This window comes from Centrocercus urophasianus, unplaced genomic scaffold (assembly GCF_019232065.1).
Source record: "Centrocercus urophasianus isolate 14NV4802_14NV808 unplaced genomic scaffold, USGS_Curo_1.0 seq_51, whole genome shotgun sequence".
NCBI classification, from domain to species: domain Eukaryota; kingdom Metazoa; phylum Chordata; class Aves; order Galliformes; family Phasianidae; genus Centrocercus; species Centrocercus urophasianus.
Window position 1 is genome coordinate 1465893 of NW_024885100.1, and position 20398 is coordinate 1486290.

General features: G+C 54.7%; 1 protein-coding gene and 1 long non-coding RNA gene across 2 annotated transcripts; both read right to left on the reverse strand.

Annotated features, from left to right (window-relative positions):
- Positions 1 to 4099: 4099 nt before the first annotated feature.
- LOC122169325 lies at positions 4100 to 9007 on the reverse strand. Its single transcript, XR_006171546.1, has 2 exons — positions 6072 to 9007; positions 4100 to 5061 (listed from the first exon to the last, which is right to left on the reverse strand). It is a non-coding gene; the product is annotated as an uncharacterized LOC122169325 (long non-coding RNA).
- A 1492-nt stretch (positions 9008 to 10499) lies between these two features.
- ZP2 (zona pellucida glycoprotein 2) lies at positions 10500 to 18095 on the reverse strand. The gene is given in 21 exon segments (XM_042835339.1): positions 10500 to 10893; positions 10973 to 11056; positions 11144 to 11240; positions 11321 to 11453; positions 11801 to 11990; positions 12265 to 12389; positions 12475 to 12566; positions 12640 to 12821; positions 12971 to 13100; positions 13490 to 13671; positions 13744 to 13840; positions 14214 to 14378; positions 14590 to 14628; positions 14938 to 15096; positions 15768 to 15862; positions 15953 to 16036; positions 16179 to 16252; positions 16464 to 16631; positions 17767 to 17914; positions 17917 to 17975; positions 17977 to 18095. Coding segments are annotated over 21 exon segments (2568 nt in total). The 3' UTR covers positions 10500 to 10747.
- Positions 18096 to 20398: the final 2303 nt, after the last annotated feature.

Here is a 20398-nt window from a genome sequence, read left to right on the forward strand (position 1 = left end):
ACAAACAAACAAAAAAATGAGAGAACCCTTCTGGGAACAAAAGATATCAAAGCAATCAGCCTCCTCACCCAACAACACTGTTCCCCACCCCCTCTCCTCCCAGACCGCATGCTGTCTTTCCCTTCTTGTCCTCCTCAAGCTCCATTTTCACCTTAAGCTTTCTAACTCTCTCCAGCCATCTGTCAGGCCAGATTTTCACACCTACCCCCCCTCCACCTCTCCCAAACCTAGGCTCCTCCCCACTGCTCCATCTTTTCCACGGCACCAGTCACTCCAGGCCCCTAATGATGGTTTACAGCAGATGTTCCCACCATGAGAAGCAAATGCACGTCAAAACAAAGTGGAAATGAGAAAGGTGAATGGCCAGCAGGCCTCGTGCTTCCACTGAGTGCTTGAGCCGGAGGACCCGCAGCCCCTGGTTACCTCCCTTCTGCTCAGCAGGCCCAATACAGCTCAGGGATTTCTGACACTCTGCTGTTCAGTGCTCACCTTCACTGCTGCAGTCACAGTGCAGCCGGTGCCAGGAGGCCAGGATGTCCTCCTCCCTTCTCTGCAGAGCTGTGTGGCCAGCCCTGCTCAGCGCTGTGTTGTGCCAAGCTGTAGCTATGGAGACTCAGTTCTGGAATCAGTGAGCAAACACACAGGTCAGCCTCACCTCTGAAAGCTACAAAAACCCCAAATGCATCCTAGGTACTCCAGCAATAGTATGAAAGCTATTTCATTTTTAATCATTCAGAACCAAACTCCCCAAAGATCCAAAGCCAATGGGATGCCTGCATTCCCACACCAGTCTGTGTGTTTGTCTTCCAGACACAACTGTCACCACATCCCAAGAGAAAGCATCCTCCCAGTTTCAGCACAGACGGAGCTGTTACTACCCAGCAGGAAATCCAGAGCAATTTCCTGACGCCGGCCCTTGATAGAGGCATTGCACGTGTTCTGCCCACCGAGCAACCCTTCCATTCCCACCACAGCTCCTCACCAGCACTTTCAAGTGCCGTTCATCACATTTTCTGTAAACCACAAGAAGAGCAGGCATCCTTCACACAACGGCACTGCTTTCCTTGGCTGTGATGTTAGCTCAAGGTGGGAGATGGCACTTTGTGGCCACACATGGAAGCTCCCCCCACGAGCTGCCCCATGAGCACAAGCCAGCAGTGGGGGCACAGAACCAGCACTGCTAAGTGTGACTGCTTTCAGTCACAGATGCACAAAGTCCCTGGTGCTGTTCTGCAATAGGAGCACCTTCCTGTGAATTCAAGGTAATGCTGGCAAGAAGACAAGCTCGGTTAAGCAACAGTTATGATGATGATTGTTCCTTTGTGCACAACTCCAATGTCCTCAAGAGCCATTAAAGCTCATAGCAGCATTATCACTGGATGACATGCTGTAATGTTACAGCTAGCTACATTCACTTAACATATACATACATATAAATTGAGAATCACAGAATCCTTAGAGTTAGAGGGGACCTTTAAAGGCCATCGGATCCATCTGCCTGCCATGAGCAAGGACACACACAGCTCCATCAGGTGCTCTGAGCCCACCCAGCCCAGCCTTGGCTGTCTCCAGCCATGAAGCATCCACCACATTTCTGGGCAACCTGTGCCAGGGCCTCACCACCCTCACGGTAACAGACTTCTTCCTTATGTCCACCCATCTCTAGGCTTGCCCACTGCTGATGGAGGCCTGGTGTTGCACCAGCAGCACCCAGATGAGCTCACGGTAACACAGATCTCTGCTTTACTTCTTTGTACCTGCAGAGCTCGGTGACCTCCGCACGGCTCGCACACCGCCTGCAGGCAGCCTAGCGTGCTAAAAAGAAACTTAGTACTTCATAAACCCTGTGTGAAGATGAAATGCACAGCGTGCTTCGCTGCCGTTACAAAATAACCCCGACACATTTCATATCGGCTTCCCAACATTCCCACGGTGGCACCAATCCGAAATCAGTCATTGAAGCAGAAAGGCACGTGTTGCTGGCACAGCTCAGGGCGGCGCGGCGAGGAGCCCGGCACCAACACCGGCACCGGCACCAACACCGGCTGCCGGCTCGGCCGCGGCGGCTCCGGGTCACCGGGGCGCGGCTCCCCGCGGCGGCGCCGGGCAGAACTCCCCGCCTTGCCGGCTGCGGGTCCCGGTACGCCGAGCCGCCCCCACCGCGAGGCACGGCCCGGGCTCGGAGCCGCGTGCGGGCGGTCCCTGCGCCGCCCCTGCTGGAGGAGCCGCGCGGCTGCGGCCCGGGTTGTTTTCCGTCCTTAATTTCAGCCGTAAAAGAATCGAAATAAGTAGGAGGCTCCGGGACGCGCCGCGTGGCTCTCAGCACCACACGAAGCCCGGAACCGCCCTCCGAGGCGGCGCGGGCCGGGGGGGGCAAAGCGGGAGGGCGCAGAAAACGACAGAGCCGCCCGGCCCGGCCGTCAGGGGCGGAGACAGCAGGCGGCGCAGCGCTCCGAAAGCGAGCGCTACGGGAGCCGCGGCCCGGCGGGAGGTGAGTGGGGGGTGCGATGGCGGCGGGGCCGGGGCCATGCGGTCTGGTCGCGGAGGCCGGTCCCAGGGCCGGGTCGTAGAGCCGCCCTTCACGCTGCCCCCGTGCCTCCCCGCGGCGGGGCCTGGCGGGCGGCGGCCCGAAGCGAGGCGGCAGCGTTGCCGTGGTGTCGCCGTGGAGTTTGGGGGTCGTGGGGTTTGGGGGCCGTGGGTTCCCCCACTGCGCTGCGCGGCGCGGAAGGGGAGGAGGCGGCGCGGCGGGCAGCCGAGTTCGGCGTTCGGTACCGTCCGTGTCGGGGGTGCGGATGTAACGGCAGCGTAGATAAAATCGTACGTTACTCAATTAATATAAAATTATTTTAAAAGTAACGTTGACGCCGTGGTTACGTGTTCAGAATTCAGAGAAGCCGAGCGTGGCGTTGGGTGTCCTTGGATGATGGAGGCGGCGCAGCAGATGGCGTCTAGGGGCGGTTGGCGCCGCTGCTGTGCGGCGTTGCTGCACTCCGCTCGGGCCGCGTTTGGAGGCCCGGGAGCGTTGTGTGCTGTGCAGGGAGAGCCGACTTACAGAGAACTGAGAGCTGGAAGGGACCTTTAAAGGCCATCCGATCCATCTGCCTGCCATGAGCAGGGACACGCACAGCTCCATCAGGTGCTCTGAGCCCACCCAGCCCGGCCTTGGCTGTCTCCAGCCATGAAGCATCCACCACATTTCTGGGCAACCTGTGCCAGGGCCTCACCACCCTCACTGTAACAGACTTCTTCCTTATGTCCAACCTAAACCTCCCTGTTGAAGTTTGAAGCCATTTCCCTTGCTCTGTCACCACAGACCCTGCTGAAGAGTCTGTCCCCTTCTCTCCTCTTGCTCCCCTTTAGACACTGAAGGCTGCTCTCAGCTTTCCCTACAGCCTTCTCTTCTCCACCTGCACAGCCCCAGCTCTTCTCACCAGCAGTGCTGTCCCCCCGTGGTTAAACGGGTCACGGTTGTGGTGCACAATGCGGAAACGCCCTCACCAGCCCCGATGTGGTGTTAGGATGCAGGCATTCTTAATTTATGATGCCTGCCCTAACCATGCCCCCCTGAACAAAAGCCCTTCAGCTGATACACCTCACTGGTCTTACCTATGCAAAAGGTTTCCTGGGAGGTACAAACATTCAGTTCTCCCTGCAAAACCATTCCATAGAGTTCCTCTCCTTGCGTGTGCTCATTGGTTTTGGGTGGGGGTCTCAAAACCCTCAGATACAAAGTAAGCAGCCTTCCTCTTCGTGACCCCGCATTGCCCTCTTCTTGGTTTTTTTTTGAGTTGCAGTTCAGAGTGCTGTACTGGAGAGGACCCCCATGCTGACCTGGATAACAGTGATGTGTGGGACTTGTTAAGCAGGAAAAGGATGTTCTGCTTAGTGTCAGAGTGCTCTGCTGACTGTTAGCTGGTTTTGTGAAAGCAGGCATTGTTCAATTAGGGATATCAGGGCTGTAAGGAAGGAGGTAGGGCACCTGGATACTTATTTCTGCCCTTGGGAGTTCCAGAAGAGCTTTCAGGGCCTGTGTGTTAGGTTTCCTTTGTGAACCTAACATTTTAGGCTACAAATGACATTAACAACAAAATGTATAGTCTCTGTTTTGGCAAAAGCTTTTCCTTTATTTTCAGGAAACACCTGCACGAGTCTGCCACCGCCCGGGCTGGCAGCGGCACTACAGGGCCCAGCATGTCTAAAGAGCTGCAGGAGCTGCAGAAGCAATGGCACTTCATCGTGCAGTCCATCCACAGCAACTCAAACGTAGGTCTGCGTGAGAACTGGGAGAACTGTCTGTGGCGCACTTCCGAAGCCGGGATCTTTACAGCTCTTGAGATGCAGTGCCCCAGTTTATCTCAGTGATGCTTTCTTTCCTTTATTTGGAAACTTGGGGCTCTCTTTCTTGAGCAAACGCTCAGGAGTGCAGGGGAAGGGCAGCCCTCCCATATCTTCAGCAGTCGAGATGAAGGGACCACTGTTCTGCACTTCTGTCTTACCAGTATAGCCATTAAGGCGGAAGAGTGGCTGTTTGGTGACATGTTTGTGCTGCTCCACAAATAAACTACAGTACGTATTTGCTTAGAGAGAAAGAAATTTCTCTTCTACGCAGAAATTCCAGTGTACAACTGCTTTAACAGAAGGGATTTGTTTCCACCTGCAGACTTACAAAAGGTGTTCCCCTGCTTCTCACTGGCGAGCTGCGGCCGCGGAGTTACGGTGAAATACAGCTGAACGCTGTTCTTCCCTCCGCAGGTCGTTGCGTTTATGAACTCCCGCCTGGGCCTGTATTTGGATGACCATCCCTTTGTTGCCTTATCGCTCCTGATGTTCATTGCAGTGTCTACTATTCCTGTGGCATTTTTCCTCATCTTTGTCATTACGACAGTCATAATGGCTTGTGTTGGTGTGATAATCATGGAAGGTATTGTATGCATGAATCTACGTACTCCCTTTTCAGGCAGAAACCTTTTCCTTACCCTTTTCTTCTTTTTGGAGTCCCAGTTGAAGCATTTGAAGATTTCTGCGTGTAGTCCTCAGAGCAGTCATCTGATTAACTGCATTCTGTACCAAAGGAAATCCTAATTGCCTTTCTAATCTGAACCACTGATCGCGGCAAAACCAGTTATCTTGGCCACGCAAAGCTTTTGTTTCTGGTATTTTGTGGAAGGCATTGTTACTCTGCCTTCCAGTGCTGTCCTGCTAGGGCCAGGCTCTTGGCTGTTCCCCCATCAGCTGGTTGATTCCATTTTCCCAAATGCTTTTACTTTGGGGTTGTGGTCGAACACCTGCTTTTCTAACTCAGTTGTATATAAACGTGTTTAAACGATACTCTCTGTCTTGTTTTATTAGGTGTTGTGATATCCATCGGGGGCATAGCCCTGCTCTGTGTGCTTTGTGGCCTGGGTGCGCTTTCACTGGGAGTTTCTGGAGTGCTGAGTGTTTGTTACATCACTCTTTCAGCTCTGGTCAACTGCTGGTGTGCCTCAAGGTAACAGCCCTGACTTCTGCATCCTGACTTCAAATTGCACCTGCACTGCTGCTTTGGTTACTGCCTTTATATTAACAGTGAACCACTTCTGGTTCGTTTAATGGATGGTTTTTTGGTGCTGGGGCATCTTTGGCTGCTTTGGTGCTTCAACATTAAACCTCATCATTAGTATGGATTTTGGTGAGAGTTACAATCACAGAATCCTTAGAGTTAGAGGGGACCTTTAAAGGCCATCCAATCCATCTGCCTGCCACGAGCAGGGACACGCACAGCTCCATCAGGTGCTCTGAGCCCACCCAGCCCGGCCTTGGCTGTCTCCAGCCATGAAGCATCCACCACATCTCTGGGCAACCTGTGCCAGGGCCTCACCACCTTCACTCTGAAAGGCTTTCTTATGTCCAACCTTAAACCTCCTCCCTTTGAGCTTGAAAAACCTGCATATGCTAACACTGTAACATCAAAATTTATCTTTATCTCAGAATTAATGTTGATTTAAACATCCTCAAAGCATGCTTTCAGGTGTGCCTAGAGGATGCAGCAGCGTTCTTTCTGCACAACACAGTACCCAGCTATCTCAGCTTACCTGCATTTGTAGAGAAATGGACAGAAATGTAGCTTTGGAATAGGAGCACGAGTTGATAAAGGGAAGAGCGTGGGTGGCTTCAGCAGGAGTGAGTCGTTTTTCTGGATGCTACGCGTGTACTGGATTGCAGGTCAGGTCTGCACATGCTCCAGGAGCTCAGGGCTTGGAGGCCAGTTTAGGGAGCTGTGCTTTAGCTCTGCTCTGCTGGGCTGAGGGCGGCCCTGGCAGGTTGTGCTGGAGGGCCACCTGCTGCCTGCCAGTGCGTTCACAGCAAGGAAGGGCTGATGGTCACTCGTAAGCACAGGGGGGAGCAAGGAGAAAAGCTGCAGCTGCTCTCTCTGAGACTTTCTTAGTTTGGTCCTTCATCACAGCAGCATTTCTGCACGGTTCTCAGGGACACACAGTTTCCTGTGAGGGTGTTGTACTTCAGGAAGAGAAGACTGGTGCCAAGCCCAGTGTGTCTGCACACCTCCAGGACTTGCAGCCCTCCTCCGAGGCGTGCTGCCAGGCCCATCGCTTTGCCCACCAGGTCCAGGAAAGATTTCTCTCTCCTGCAGCACATAGTGATGTGCTGAGAACCTACATACAAATTACAGTTTGATGTTAAAGAGGCGCTGGCAGATCGCTCTTTTTGTGTTCGGTGCCTTTTCAGAGAGCTGTGGCACGTAGAGCAGCAGCGGATGTTCAGAAGTCTCAGGCTTACATCTCGTGTTGCTCAGCTGCTCTGGCAGAAAGTTAGACAGCAGTCTTAGGGGAGAACAGACATAAAGTTGTTCTTTTCTCCTGTGCAGGAGCCAGGCGAGGAAGCAAGAAGTTAATGGAAGTTCACCACAGAAGAGTCTGTCTGTCATGGACTTCTCTGACAACAAACGAAAGAACAAATAGTGGGATTCTGCCCATCTTCAAACACTCCGCTGTGCAGGTCTGTCCTTTGCAATGTAATTGTTTACTTGTTAAGCATCCAACCTCAGTGCACTTCATATGGGAGCTGAAAGAGCCGGCGTGCGTCGTGCGTTGTCACTGTAACAGCAATGGTAGGAGCACACGCTGAGCAGCACAGCGTGACACTGCGTGAGCGAGGGAATGTTCTGCAGAGTTGGGGAGAGGGATGCAACTGTCACAGCAGAGTTGGGGGCAGTTGGGTAAGAGAAGGGCCGGGCAGTGTTTGCCTGTGCTCCTGGAGCTCTGGCTGCACTGTTGTTTGCAACGCGTGCGCAGTGGTTTGGCCATTTCATACGTAAGTGTTAAAGCCCAGAACATCAGAAATGCTTTTGAAAGGTGAAAAATTTCTAAGTGCTAACAGCCCGTGTTAAAATACTGTGAGTGTACCACACTAATGCTGTGTGTTGTGAGAGGAAAGCAGGTTTCATCACGCCTTAATTGTGGTGTAAGCTTTTGCACACCTATACAGCTGCAGGGATGTTTTCCTGCACTCACTGCCACCTCACTGCAGCCGTTTGCAGCCTGCCCTTCTGTTCTGCCCTGCTCTGGGTGCTTAAGTGGCCTGTTCTGCTTCTTGGTTGTAACCTCTCACTTTGTTGAAACTTTTTCCATTTTTGACAATGCTGTCATAGTTCTAAGCATTATCTAACTGTCTGAGTTTAATAAAGTGCTGTTTGTTTAACCACGTTGCCTCATTATTCTTATTTATTCTCAAGTAAAAAGTTGCCCTCAAAACTTCCCTAAGAGTTTTCCTTTCGAGCAGGAGCACACTTGTTCAATAAAATATTTACTGTGAATATTTCAAAACTTTTCCCCTATAGAATGTTCCATAAAATTCCTGTTGGTAGCAGGAAGACAAAAACAAAATTGAGTTTCTCTGTAAGGAAAGATAGGGCTGTAGTACTGTTTATGTAGCATAGGGAAGGAGAAATCCATCAAGAAGATGGAACAAAGAAACCATTTGAGCACGCATGCAGAGTTTTTTGCTATCGCTACTGGTGGGTAACACCTGCAGCAGCCAAACCCCCAGCAGCAGGGCTGCTCAGCAGCATCCCTTGGCCCAGGCTGCTGTGCCACCAGGGCTGGCTGTGCAGCACACAACGCAGCACCGCTTGTCACACTGCACGTTGGTGGTGCCTGGCTCCCTGCAAGGCTGTCTGTACTCCACGAAGCCAACAGCTCCTCCCCCTCTGGGAGGATGCTTACTGAGACACCTTCAAAACTCCATCGAAGATGTGGGTGAAAGCGTTCGTTCAACAGAAGCGGCCCTAAAATGGAGCGCTGTGGCAGCACAGAGGGGCCTTGACCCCAGCCCTGTCCCCATTTACCATAACCCCAGGGCCGACCCCTCGTGTTACATTTTGGGCTGAGTGCTGGGCAGTTTGTCTAGAAGGATACAGGATGGAAAGCTTTACTGAAATCCTAAAGATAACAGCAGCTGGCTTCCCTCCACCAACATGACAGGTGACTTCACTATGGAAGGAAAGTTCATTTGTTAAAGACCACCTCCTCTGTGAACCCACACTGGCTCTGGCCAAAGACAGCACTGTCCTTCAGAACCTCCCAAGGTAATTTTCTCCATCCTTTTTCCAAGCACTGAGGTGAGGCCGACAGGCCTACAGGTACTGAGGTTTTGCTCTGGCTGGCAGTCAGCTGGCACCTCTCTAGATTCCCAGTGATGGACAATTCAGAGACACCTGGCGCTGACCTTGGCCAGCTCTGAGTACTCTAGGATGGATCCTTGTGAGCTCTCCTGCACCACAGCAGGCTGCACCCAGCATCTCTGCCTCCCCCTGGCTTCCAGGCACTGCCAGGTCCTTGGGAGCATCCAATGATGGAGGTCAGGGTAAAAGGAATCCTGCTCAAGACAGCCTTGATTATCATCCATTGAGGATTGCAGCACTGTTAGGATCTGCCTGAAATCCTTTTAGGAATTATAGTCAGCCCATCAGCAATGCTTATTGTGAAGGAGTGGCAGTGGGAGCTGAGCTCCGCTCCACGCCTTCTCTCCCCCCCCCCCCCCCCCAAGCTGTGGCAGCATCACAGACCCAGTCCCACACAGCACTGCTCCACCCACTTACAACAAGTTGAAACCAACGATGAATAATTCTGTAGTGACACTAAGAAACAAGTTTAGCTTAAAGAAAAGCTTTACTACTTCTTGCCCCAGCAGAGCTCTGCACACCGTTCCTATCCAGCTGCCCCCTACAAGCACTTCTGTGCTCTGCTCACAAGGCAGTAGGATGCCCAGCACAGCATCCTTGAGATGCTGGAACATGGGAGATTCTGAAGTGGCTCGTGGCACTGACCAGTGCTTTTGCTCTGCTGTCTGCTGTCTCACTGGATTAAGAGCAAATACAATCCAAACGCTCAGTTTTAAAGGAGAATCTCATTAACCCAAAGCCGTTGGGACCAACATCATTTAGTTTAGTGGGGAAAGGCAATTGCCAGAGCTGATGCTCTCCACTTGTGCCATCCAGAAGCAGGAGTTTATTCTCAAATCAGTGCATTGGTAGAGAAAGCAACAACGCTGTACAAGTGAAAGCACTGCTCACAGCCTGGCCTTGCTCACAATAGCAGGCTCAGGAAATCCCGTAGCAAGTTCAGTTAGTTTTACCTCTGCCAGCTTCCAGCAAGGTGCTGCAATTGGGCACAAGCAGTCGCACGGAGACACAGCCCAGCAAAAGCAGCAGCCACACCTTCAGATGAGGCACCAAACAGAGGCAGCAGTTGTGCTCTTCCAGCTCTTGGCTTGCAGGAGAAAGAGCACTTTAACCTACTGGGCTGCCTGCAAGCCACCCTTAGCCTGGATTAAAACCTGGTCTACCTCCAGTTTCATTTGCTTCTGTTTGAGAAGCATTTCCTCAGAGAGAGGAAGAGCCTCCCACTCATTCTCTGAAGCCTTGCTCGAGGGGAAGGTGGTATAATGATCCAAGTGACAGCCTAAAGGACAGCGGGCACCTCCTGCAGTCTTAGCACTGAGGCGTGCAATGCATTAGCAGAACTACTGGACAGCTAACACCAACCACTGCCACAAGCTTCCTTCTAAAAGTGCTCTTTAAACAGGGAAGGAGGGAAGAGGAGGTGTAGTTTCTCTTCCAGATGAGAACCCCACTGCATTTACACTCGCATTTTGCTTCTCCTGTCACATACGCTCCTTTTTCTCACACCGGGATCCTCCTCCCCCCAGCCCACCTCTTCCAAAGGGACACTTCGCAGACTCACCACCCCGCACCCGCTGAGTCTCAGCGCCCGCTTCCGATTCGCCGTGCACTTCACACCTCGTCCTTCGGAGGGCGCTGCTCGGCTGAGTGGTGCCGGTTCCGCATCGCACTGCTCCGCCCCGCGGCTCTGAAGCCAGCGCGGCGACTGCGCTACCGAGCAGGACGGGGAGACCTGAACGCCGCAGTGCCCAGCGCTGACCTCGAAGCAGCAGCTCAGCCCTTCTCCGAAGGGAGGGAAGGAGCAGCTGAAGAGGGGCTGCTTTCACACGGCTGTTTTCTAGCAGTCGCGGCTTTCCTGAGACAAAGAAACAGCCACCGGCTTTAGGCCCTAAAGCTTTGGGGGCTTCTCTTCTGTTTTCAGCTCGGTTCCTCTGCCCGAAGACCTGGGGAGCACTGCCTCCATTCACCGAGACACCTGTGTTTACCTCCAAGGAGCTACACGACCAACTCCAGAGCTACATCTCTTACCTGAAAAGCCACATTTTTAATCCAAGTTTGATAACAAACGCATTAATATACCGCATTTACCATCAGGGCTCTTCTTTTCAGGCATTTAAGAAGAGCCATAAATAACAGCATCGCGGCCGCCAGAGAGAGAACGCCAACAGCAGCCGCAGTCACCGCAGCCCACGTCGCCCGGCTCAGCGCAGCGTCCCCTGCAAGGGGAGCAGAAAAGCACCGCGCTGAGGGGCCGCCCCCCACGGCCGGGCAGCGCACGCCAGCGCCGCTCCTCACCTCCAGCTGCCGCCCATCCGCGGGGCACCAGGAGAACCGGACCCTGCAGGCTCGCCGTGGAACTGGCGCCCGGCCTCGCACCGCCTGCAACCGCGCACGGGAGAGAGAAGTGAGCGGCGTGGTGCCGCGCGTCGGCACTGCCGTAGGACGCAGGGCGCGCCGGGGCGATACCTCGCTTGCTCCTGGGCGGCCTGGGGCACCTCGCTGTGCACAAGGGGGAGTCCGGCTGGAAGCGGTCGCAGAGGAGGGCGCTGCAGTGGAAGTACACCTGGACAGAACAGATATGGCCGCTCGCTTACAGGAGACGGGAGGTCCTGCTGAGCGCAGTAAGCGATAAGCGGCACTCACCAGGCCGGGGAGGGCTTTGTCCGACACGAAAGCAAAAGCCTTCACTTCCAGCCTCTGGCGATAGTTGGGATAGCTGACGCCACGGCCCACATCATGGAACGCAGTCCTGTAGCTGTCCTGGTCGTACTCACACCTGCAGGGGGGAGAAGCAGCCCATCAGTGGTAGGGCAGAGGCCATAGAGTGGCCGAGGTGGGATGGGACCTGTAAGACACCAACACCCCCCTGCTACGGGAGGACGCCTCCCTACAGCCCAGGCTGCTCCGCTTCCAGCCGCAGGCTACAGTTCAAAGCACAGGCACCATCCTGCAAGTTGCAGGACGCCTCCATGCGTGGCACCAGGCAGCGGCGCCCAGCAGCACCCCCCAAAGCAGGGCCTGTTGCCCCACGCCTCCGATTGGGAATGCAGAGAGAAGAGGCGAGGGGAGAAGCAACCAAACCCTGCAGCCAACAGGGCAGCGTGCCTCCAGCGGGGCGCTCACCCATCAACAACAATATTCCACTGAGGAAGAGAGCTCGGATCTTCTGATGCTGTTGCCCAACAGTCATCCAGCTGGAGATGGAGGTTGGGGTCATTGCGGTTCAGGACCTGCACTTCCATGAAGATGGGCTGCTGGAGGTACCTCACTATGGGGTACTGGTCGTCATGGTACGGCTGCCTGTACGAGTCCTCTGCAAGAGCCAAAGCCTTGGTAAGTGAGTCCCTACACGACAGTAGTCCTGAAGAAACCCATGCGCTTTGAAGCCAGCTGCTCTGCTGGCTGGCAGCTCTCCCTGGAGCCAGAGGCACTCAGCTCCAGAATCAACTCCTCCACCTCAAGTAGCATAGCAGGAGGAAGAGAAGCATGTAGGGCCCCACAAAGCCCACACACCCAGACTTGCACACCCTCCCTCTCATCTCAAGCATGAATTACTGCCCGGTTATCTGAGCCTGGGGATGGCTTACCTGGGTAGCTTAGAAAAATTAAAGAGAGGGGGCCTTGGTTCATGGAAGCAGCCAGGGGGGGAGGGTTTTCAACCCCTACAGAGATGGAGGCATCACCATTGCTGAAGGAGCACAGCACCGTTAACCTGGGCAGGGAACAAGAAGCAAGTCTCACACCTGTGCACAGCATACCCACAGCCAACTCTCAGCCAGAGAGACTTCCTGACACACCTGAACTCACTGTCCCTTGAAATCCTGTGCAGCAAACGGTCAGACCGCAGCGCCCTCACCTCATTCTCATACATTAACTTCTCTCCTTCAAGCTGAGAAGCGACAGCAGCATTAGTTGAGGGCATTCCCCCCACAAAGCCCCCCCTGCCAGCAGTGGGAACTCACCCAGTACCTGGTCCCACACCTGCTCAGTGGGACGTGAAACCAGGCCCTGTCGTTTGAGGGGGACCTGAAGGCAGGTTTGCACATGGGATCTCTGAGCCTGAGCGTGTCCAGGGCTAGCGGAGGTGTAGTACTGCCAGCAAGGACTTCAAAATCCATGTACCCATCCTGAGTGCATACAGCAGCTGGAACAGAGGTACAGGAGTCACGCCCAAATAGCAACAGCTCAGTCTGCCAAACAGCTGCTGTATTTTGGCCACAGGAACTTCCTGGGAAGGAGCAGGTCAAGAACAGGCAGGGTTGGGGTTTGCCAGCTGAGCAGGGCATAACTGACCTATTGGTGCGTGCTGGTCACAGGGGCACTCCGGGCGCATCACCATTGCCACAGTCTCCCCATGGAAATGAAAAGTCAGTTTCAAGGAGGACAGGTAGGACTGAACTCCAGGGCAGCTCTCCCCACGTAGCTGGAAGACAAGTTACTCTCCTGGAGCATAATGCAAGAGTTGCCCTTAACACCTACAACGGAGCAGTTCAGTCTGCTCTGCAGCCACACAGCGTGAAGAGCAGAAGACCTGCATTGCTCCAGGCATCTCCAACAGCAGCCCACCTCACAGCAGTGCAACCTCCAGCTGCTCTCAAAGGACAGTTCATGAAGTCAGAGTTACTTTTGAGGGCGATGCTTATCTGCTACCCAGTGAGGTGACATTTATCTGGGCCACAGCCACCCTGCATCAGTCACAGCACATGTGGCCAACCCAGGACCCATCCAGTCAGAGGTGGTGTGCTTTGTAACAAGCAAAGCCCAAAGAGCTGTGAGCACAGCCACCCCCACAACCCCAGAACATCAACTCACTGCAGACTTCAGGACTCCACTGCTGACAAGCAGGTTGACCCCTCCTGTTGTGTTGAGAGTAATGCCTTTGTCCTGGAGCTGGTCCATTGGGATGGTCTCGTCCTCTACAGCCACAGCCATAAGGGTCCCCGGGAAGGCTGGGATGGCAACAGCCATGTGTGTCGTGTTACAAAGCACCAAACCTGCAACAACATCCTTGTTGAAGCAGAACATCCTTGTCAAAGCAGGAGCAGGCAGCTTCTCCCACACATTACCTGGAGCACAAAGCATTCTTGACTCCACGGTCAGTCTGTGTTCAGGAGGGCCATACGTGAGCTTCAGTGCCACAGTGTAGATCGCCTCCTGGTTGTGCTGCAGGGCAGGATGCAGAGCAAGGCACTCAGTGCAGAAGGCAGCACAGGTGAAGCTCTGCAGAGCCACGCAATGCCCACCTGAGGCTGCTGGTCTTCAGGAAGGAAGTGGAGCTTTGCACGCTCACTCTTTAGGAAAGCTCTGCTCAAAGGACAGGCAGAACCCCAGCAGAACTGTGCTGCTGCAGGTGCACCCTGAGCAGGGCCAGACAACTCAAGGTAACTCTGCAAACTAACAGCCTGCTCATACCATTAGGTACAGCTCCAGATGAACTCAGCTCTAGCCATAACCCACAAACACTTCCATCATGAGGAAGGCTTCCAGCCCCGGAAAAAGCTGCATCATCCCTTCAGCATGAGCTCCATGCTCCTACCTTGTAGGAGACAACTCCAATGGCAGTGAAGGCTGCCTGGAATACCAGGTGGTGTCCATCAGTCAGAAAGCTGTAGCCGTGCTGCGTGGCTTCCTCAAGGCTCAGCTGGTGAACCCTGATTCCATCATCAATTGTCAGAGTCCCAGCCAGCGCAGCCACCTGAACCTGCAGAGCAGGAGGGGTGCCTTAGAAGGGAAAGCACAGCCCCACAGCAACAGGGCACTTTGGGCCACCACAGCACAGGCTGTGCATTCGATGTATCTGCACTGAGGTTACACGTTAGACTCCCCAACAAGCGGTAGCTACTCCAGCCTGAAGGCAACGGGCTGCCTTTGGGTCCAGAACAGACACCTTCTGCCAGCAGGGAGACACCTACCGGGTGCTCATCACTGAGACTTGGTCCTGGGAAGGTAACCTGAGGAAAGAGAGCATGAGAGTTACCTCAGATGAAGCTGTAACCACTGTCTGCTTCTAAGAGAAGTCTCTGCTACACATCCCCAAAGCTGGAGTCGGCGCCAGCAGCCCCCACCCCCCAGGCAGCGCCGCGCCAGGTACGGTACGGCACCACGGCGCTGGGCACGGCTGCTTGCAGAACGGCTCTCAAAGAGCAGAGCGCCGTGCCAAGGAGGGCTGCAGCCAACAGACCTCCCCAGAACCACCGCTCCGTGGGACCCCAGCCTGCCCCAAGGCCCCCAGCAGGACCCACAGCACAGCCCTCACCCACCGCCATGGAATCCTTTGTGCACTCAGTCACACCAACAAAGAGAGGAGCAATGATTTCATCCCTGCGGGCAGCGCTGCACTGAGCGCTGTAGGTGACGTTCCTCTCCTCTCCCACGGTGCCGTTCAGCAGCAGGAGCAGCCTCAGCTGGTGCTGGCCGTGCTGCAGGGAGACAGGCTTCAATCAGGAGGGACGTCAACTCAGGAAAGAACAGCAGTGGAGCACAGAAGCCCTTCACCATTTGCTCCTTCATCATTAGGATAAGCAGCTGAGCTGGTACAACATCAGCTGGTATTTCAGGAGCTCTGGGGTAGAGATGGGCTCTCTGGGTCAGCAGGTCAGGCAGAGGGACACGAAGCACTGAGGGAGTCAGGAGCAGAGCCTCAGAGAGCACCTGGCAGCAGTGCCAGCACTCCTAGAGCAAGTACCAGGGGTACTTCCAGTGCCTGAGAGCAGCTGGTACCAGGAAGGCCTCTGGGCCTCTCCCCACTCTGCTTTAACAGCTCTGCATAACTCAGATTATGTGTTCATGCATACATGTATCTGCCAGGTGCTGACACCCTCGGGCCCCTTCCAGCTCCTACAGGCATCATTTAAAGTAGCTCTCCACTCCATCACAGGAGAGTACAGCATTCCTAGCAGCATCTGAAGGTGTTTAACGCACAGCTGGAAGAGGAAGTGCTCAGGGAACAGTAACCCAGCAGAAGGGGCCCTTCACAGTAGAGAAGTCTGTAGAAATTAGAGGTAGAAACCCTACTAAGCCCAACCTCGAGCAGCAGAAAAACCCCAAACACTCCATGACATCATGCTCCCAGATCAGAAGCGCGCTTTACCTCCAGGCTAGTGCAGTTCACCAGCAGGGCTCTGAGCAGCAGCTTCTCATAATCCACAGTGTGCTCACAGGACATCATCTCCTCCCCGCTCGCATCTATGGAGAAGGGAACAGCCAGCCCTGCAGGCAGCAGCTGACTTCAAGCCTTGGAGGGAACAGCTGAGCCAGGGCAGCAGCAACACCTACCCACAGCACGCACACGCCACGAGTGATTGCCGAGCTCCCCGGGAAGCTCCAGCTCCAGCCTGTCCTGCAGGCAGGTCACGCTCTCTGCAGAGGGAAGATCAGCCAACTCAGCCCCAATCCAAGAGCCCCTTTCACACCAGCAGCAGAGGAGGGGGCTCAAAGCAAACACAGAGCCCCTCAAACCAGCAGTAGCACAGGGAGATCACAGTAATTCATTCATTCTTACCTGAGAGGTCCAATTCCCCTAAGACCCTAGGGGCCAAGAACAGCAAAAATCCAAACAAAAGGAGCAGCAGCAGCCTGCAAGCAAAGCAGAGCCTCGTTAAAGAACAGCAAGGAAATGGCCCAGCTCCTCCTGGCCTCAACCTCACCTCATCCTCAAAGTGCCAGAGCACTGCTGCCCCACAAGCAGCCCCATCCCTTCCAGCCACCACAAGCCTCCTGGGTGCTGCCCAGGTGGGTTTATATGGGGCACACACAGGTGCAGCCTTTCTGGTGGGTGCCACCTCACCTGCCTCTCGTTTCTGGGCTGCCCTGGGAAGGAGGAGGGCTTCTGAGGGATGGCTGGGTGGTGCAAAGTCTTTGCCATGATGTTGTTAGATTTGATTTTAAAGCACTTTTTCTTGCTCTGAGTTTATTCCTTTTCTTTCTTTGCCGGATGGTGCAGACTTTTTGGGAGCTGCTTTTAAAAATGAGACTTCTGTGCTGCTTTGATTTCCTGGTCATTTAAAACAAATGTACTGGGGGATCTGGATGCACCTGAGGGTGTCTGGTTCTCTTTCTGGGCAAACCTGCAATGCTGAGGGCAGATCTCGTGCTTAGCAGAGAACCCTTGGGGTAGTCAAGGTGGAAGAGAATGTCCCTGTCAGAATTAGGGACCAAAAGAGCTCGGGGGCTCTGCCGCGCTCTGCTCTTCAGAGCTGTGAGGCCCAGGGAGGAGGTTCTGTGTTTTGTCCCAGCTGCTTCAGTTGTCTGCAAGTCAGACAGGCTTGAAGAAAGAAACAAGAGACTCATATTATTGAAAGCTTCTGAATTCTGGAGATGTGAGAGAGCGAGGAAACGGGTCGTAGGATTGGAAAGGAGTGTTATGGTGGCCATGAAGGATTTGTGCAGGGAGTAACGGGTGTTGTGTCAGTTATTGCGTGTGAGCGCCAGACGTTGGCTCATGTCTCCGGTTTTGCTGCCCCGCTCTGCTTGCTGCGGGCTGAGGGCGGCGCCGCAGCAGCGGCACGGACCTGCGCACGGCCGGACGCCGGGCACCTTCCCGGGCTGCCGGGCACCGCACTCCGCTTCCCTTCTGAGCGCGGATTCCTGCGTGGCCGCTGCCTGACGAGCAGCTCTGCTCCAGCCGCCCGCTGGTGCCCGGAGCGATGCTGAACGGCCGCTTCGCGTCCTGGAACATAAAAGCGGCTCCTCGGCTCTCTTTCGTTTTCCTGCTCCAAAGCCCTGCAAGCTCCGCTCTTTGGTTTCTCTGTGCTTTTTCTTTTGTTTCTTTGATTTTCGGATTTCAGGAAAACAAAAGGCATCGCGCGGTGCCGACCAGCCCAGCACAGCGGGCGCAGCGCGCGGCTCCGCAGAGCGCACGCATCCGAGCGCGGCCCCGCAGCGGGTCGGACGCCCGCGGCATTTCCTCCCCGCGGGAGCCCGGACGGCTGCGAGGAGGGAAGGAGTGAAGTCTCTGCGGTTGTTCCAATACGCTGCCATCCTCCCTGCGCGGCGTCCATCGCCCCGCGTGCCCGATCTCCGCGCTCTCTGAGCCCGATGGTTCCGGCCCCCCCTGCTGCGGGGGTGCCTTTGCTGCCCTCAGCCCTCGCCGCGCCGCGTTTGTTGCTCTCCGGTTTGCGGTGAGCAAACGTTGGCCCGGAGCACGCATCGTGCAGAGCAAGCGCGGCAGCAGCGCTGCTTTTCTCCCAGCTGAGGAGGCAGACGGGGCTCTGAGCTGCCTGAGCAGCCAACGTGCTGTGCTGAGGCTGACGGGTGCGACCGGTGGTGCTGCTCTTGGGATTGTCATGGGAGGAAACAGTGATCACCAAAGACACCGCAAAATCCGAAGACAAAATGGGAGCTGCTGGCTCGGTAACGCCTAGCTCACAGCAGCACCGTTAGCTCGGTGCTTCTCCTCAACCTCGTAGCACATTTCCATTGCAAGAGGAACAGTTCAAAGTTCTTTTCAAATCCCGATAGAAAAGCTTCATTTGAACTGCCCAGGACTTGGAAAAGCTGTGCTTCGAGCATCGCTCTCAAAAGAAATGTCTGCATTCTGGCTGGGAAACTTCACTTGCTGCTGAATCATGTAACACATTTTAAGTTGAGCTTTCCAGATGGGACATAAATTAGCAAATAGGAGTTTGGGAATAGATGGAGATTTTGTTCAGTCTTTCCTCCTTTATTCCTCGTTTTTGTGGTGCCCACTTTGGCGACATAAAGGATGAAAGCTTGTGAGGTCCCAGAGCTTCTCTGCATCTGAAGGGGGTTTTGCTTTGCCCTCAATTAAAACTTGGAACAATGGCATCAGTTGAAAACTTCCCTCTGAAAGAAACCTTTTGAGATGTTAGTGAATAACCATCACTGAGATCAACATTTTGCATGCTGGACTAAATACCAGAGTGGTCACGAAGGTGCGGGAAGGAGCGTAATTCTGCAGCAGGAACCATTTCCAGAAGGAACCCCAAAGGCGGCTGTTGTGCCCACCATGGCCTGCAGTCAGGACGTGTGGGGAGGCAGCCCAGCATCCCTGCTGGGTCGGTGCGACCCCAGGGGACCGGGGCAGCGGAGGCAGCAGAGGATGCAGCCTGGCAGGGCATCACACCGAGCCGACAGCCGCCATGAGTGCGACAGGAGAGCGGGGAGCCCGTGGCGCTCAGTGAGCTCATGTTGTCTCAGCATTCTCAGATTTCTTCTCAGCTGTGACCTGCTGAGTGTGTTTCCCTCAGTAATCCTTTTGAACATAAGAAAACAGGATTGGGAATCACAGAATCATAGAGTCGCAGAGCAGTTTGGGTTGGAAGGGACCTTTCAGAGCATCTCGTCCCAACCCCCTGCTGCAGGCAGGGACACCTCCCATAGCCCAGGTTGCTCACAGCCCCATCCAGCCTGGCCTCCCAGCAGTGCTTCCAGGCAGGGGGTATCCACAGCGTCACCGGGCAGCCTGTGCCAGTGTCTCCACCTCACAGTAAAGAATGTCTTCCTAACGTTTAGTCAAAATCTACTCTTCCAGTTTAAAGCCATTTCCCCTCGTCCTGTCCCTACACGCCCTTATAAAAAGTCTCTCTGTAGGCCCTTCAGGTCCTGGAAGGGCTATAATGTCTCCCCAGAACCTTTTCTTTTCCAGGCTGCACAGCCCCGGCTCTCAGCCTGTCCTCGTAGTGGAGGTGCTTCATCCTCTGATCATCTTCATGGCCTGCAAGATCATCCAGTCCAAATGTCCCCTTACCATCAATGTTTCCCACTGCCCACATCCCTCAGTGCCACATCATCTCTGTGGATCTTGGGTCCCTCCTGGGATGGTGACTTCCCTCCCCCCCCAGGCTGCCTGTTCCAATGCATCACTGCTCTTTTGGAGACGTTTTTCCTAGCATCCAACCCTGTGCTCTAGTTCCACAGGCTTTCCCTCACAGGGTAACCCATTGCTCCACTGTCATCAATGGAAATAATGTCTAAACTGACAGGCTAAACTTGACAGGCTGAGGGAGCTGAGCTCGTTCCGCCTGGAGAAGAGAAGCTGCAGGATGACCTCATTGCAGCCTTCAGGACTTAAAGGCAGCCTACAAACAGGAGGGGAGTCAGCTCTAGGAAAGGGCAGATGACAGCAGGACGAGGGGAAATGGTTTGAAGTTGAGGGAGGGGAGACTGAGGTTGGATGTCAGGGGGAAGTTCTGTGCTGTGAGAGTGGTGAGGGGCTGGAACAGCTGCCCAGAGAGGCTGTGATGCCCCATCCATCCGTGGATGTGTTGGGGGCCAGGCTGGATGGGGCCCTGGGCAGCTTGGGCTGGCATTAAATGTGGAGGTTGGTGGCCCTGCACACAGCAGCAGGGGGTTGGAGCTTCGTGATCTTTGAGGTCCCTTCCACCCCGGGCCATTCTGTGATTCTGTGATAACTGAGACCTGTGCCTGTGAGGACGAGGCCGGGCGGAGCGTCCTATCTGCACCAGCAGTGTGTGCAGCCACGGGCTCAGGAGCAGCAGGCTACTGCTGCTGGAGCTTCTGTGCTGCCTGGAGGAAATCAGCCGCGTTGCTCCATCTGTACTCGAAAACGTAGCTGCCAGCAACAGCAGCTGAGACACCAGAAAGGTGAAGGACCCCCCTGCATTTCGGCAGCACCCCACGCAAGAAAGGAAGCAGTGCTGTGGCGGTGTGGCCGCTGCTCGGGAAGGGAAGCGGGAACGCCGCCCGCCGTGCGCAAGGCAGGACTTTGCCCCCCTCGGCCGCCCTGCGCCTGGGACGATG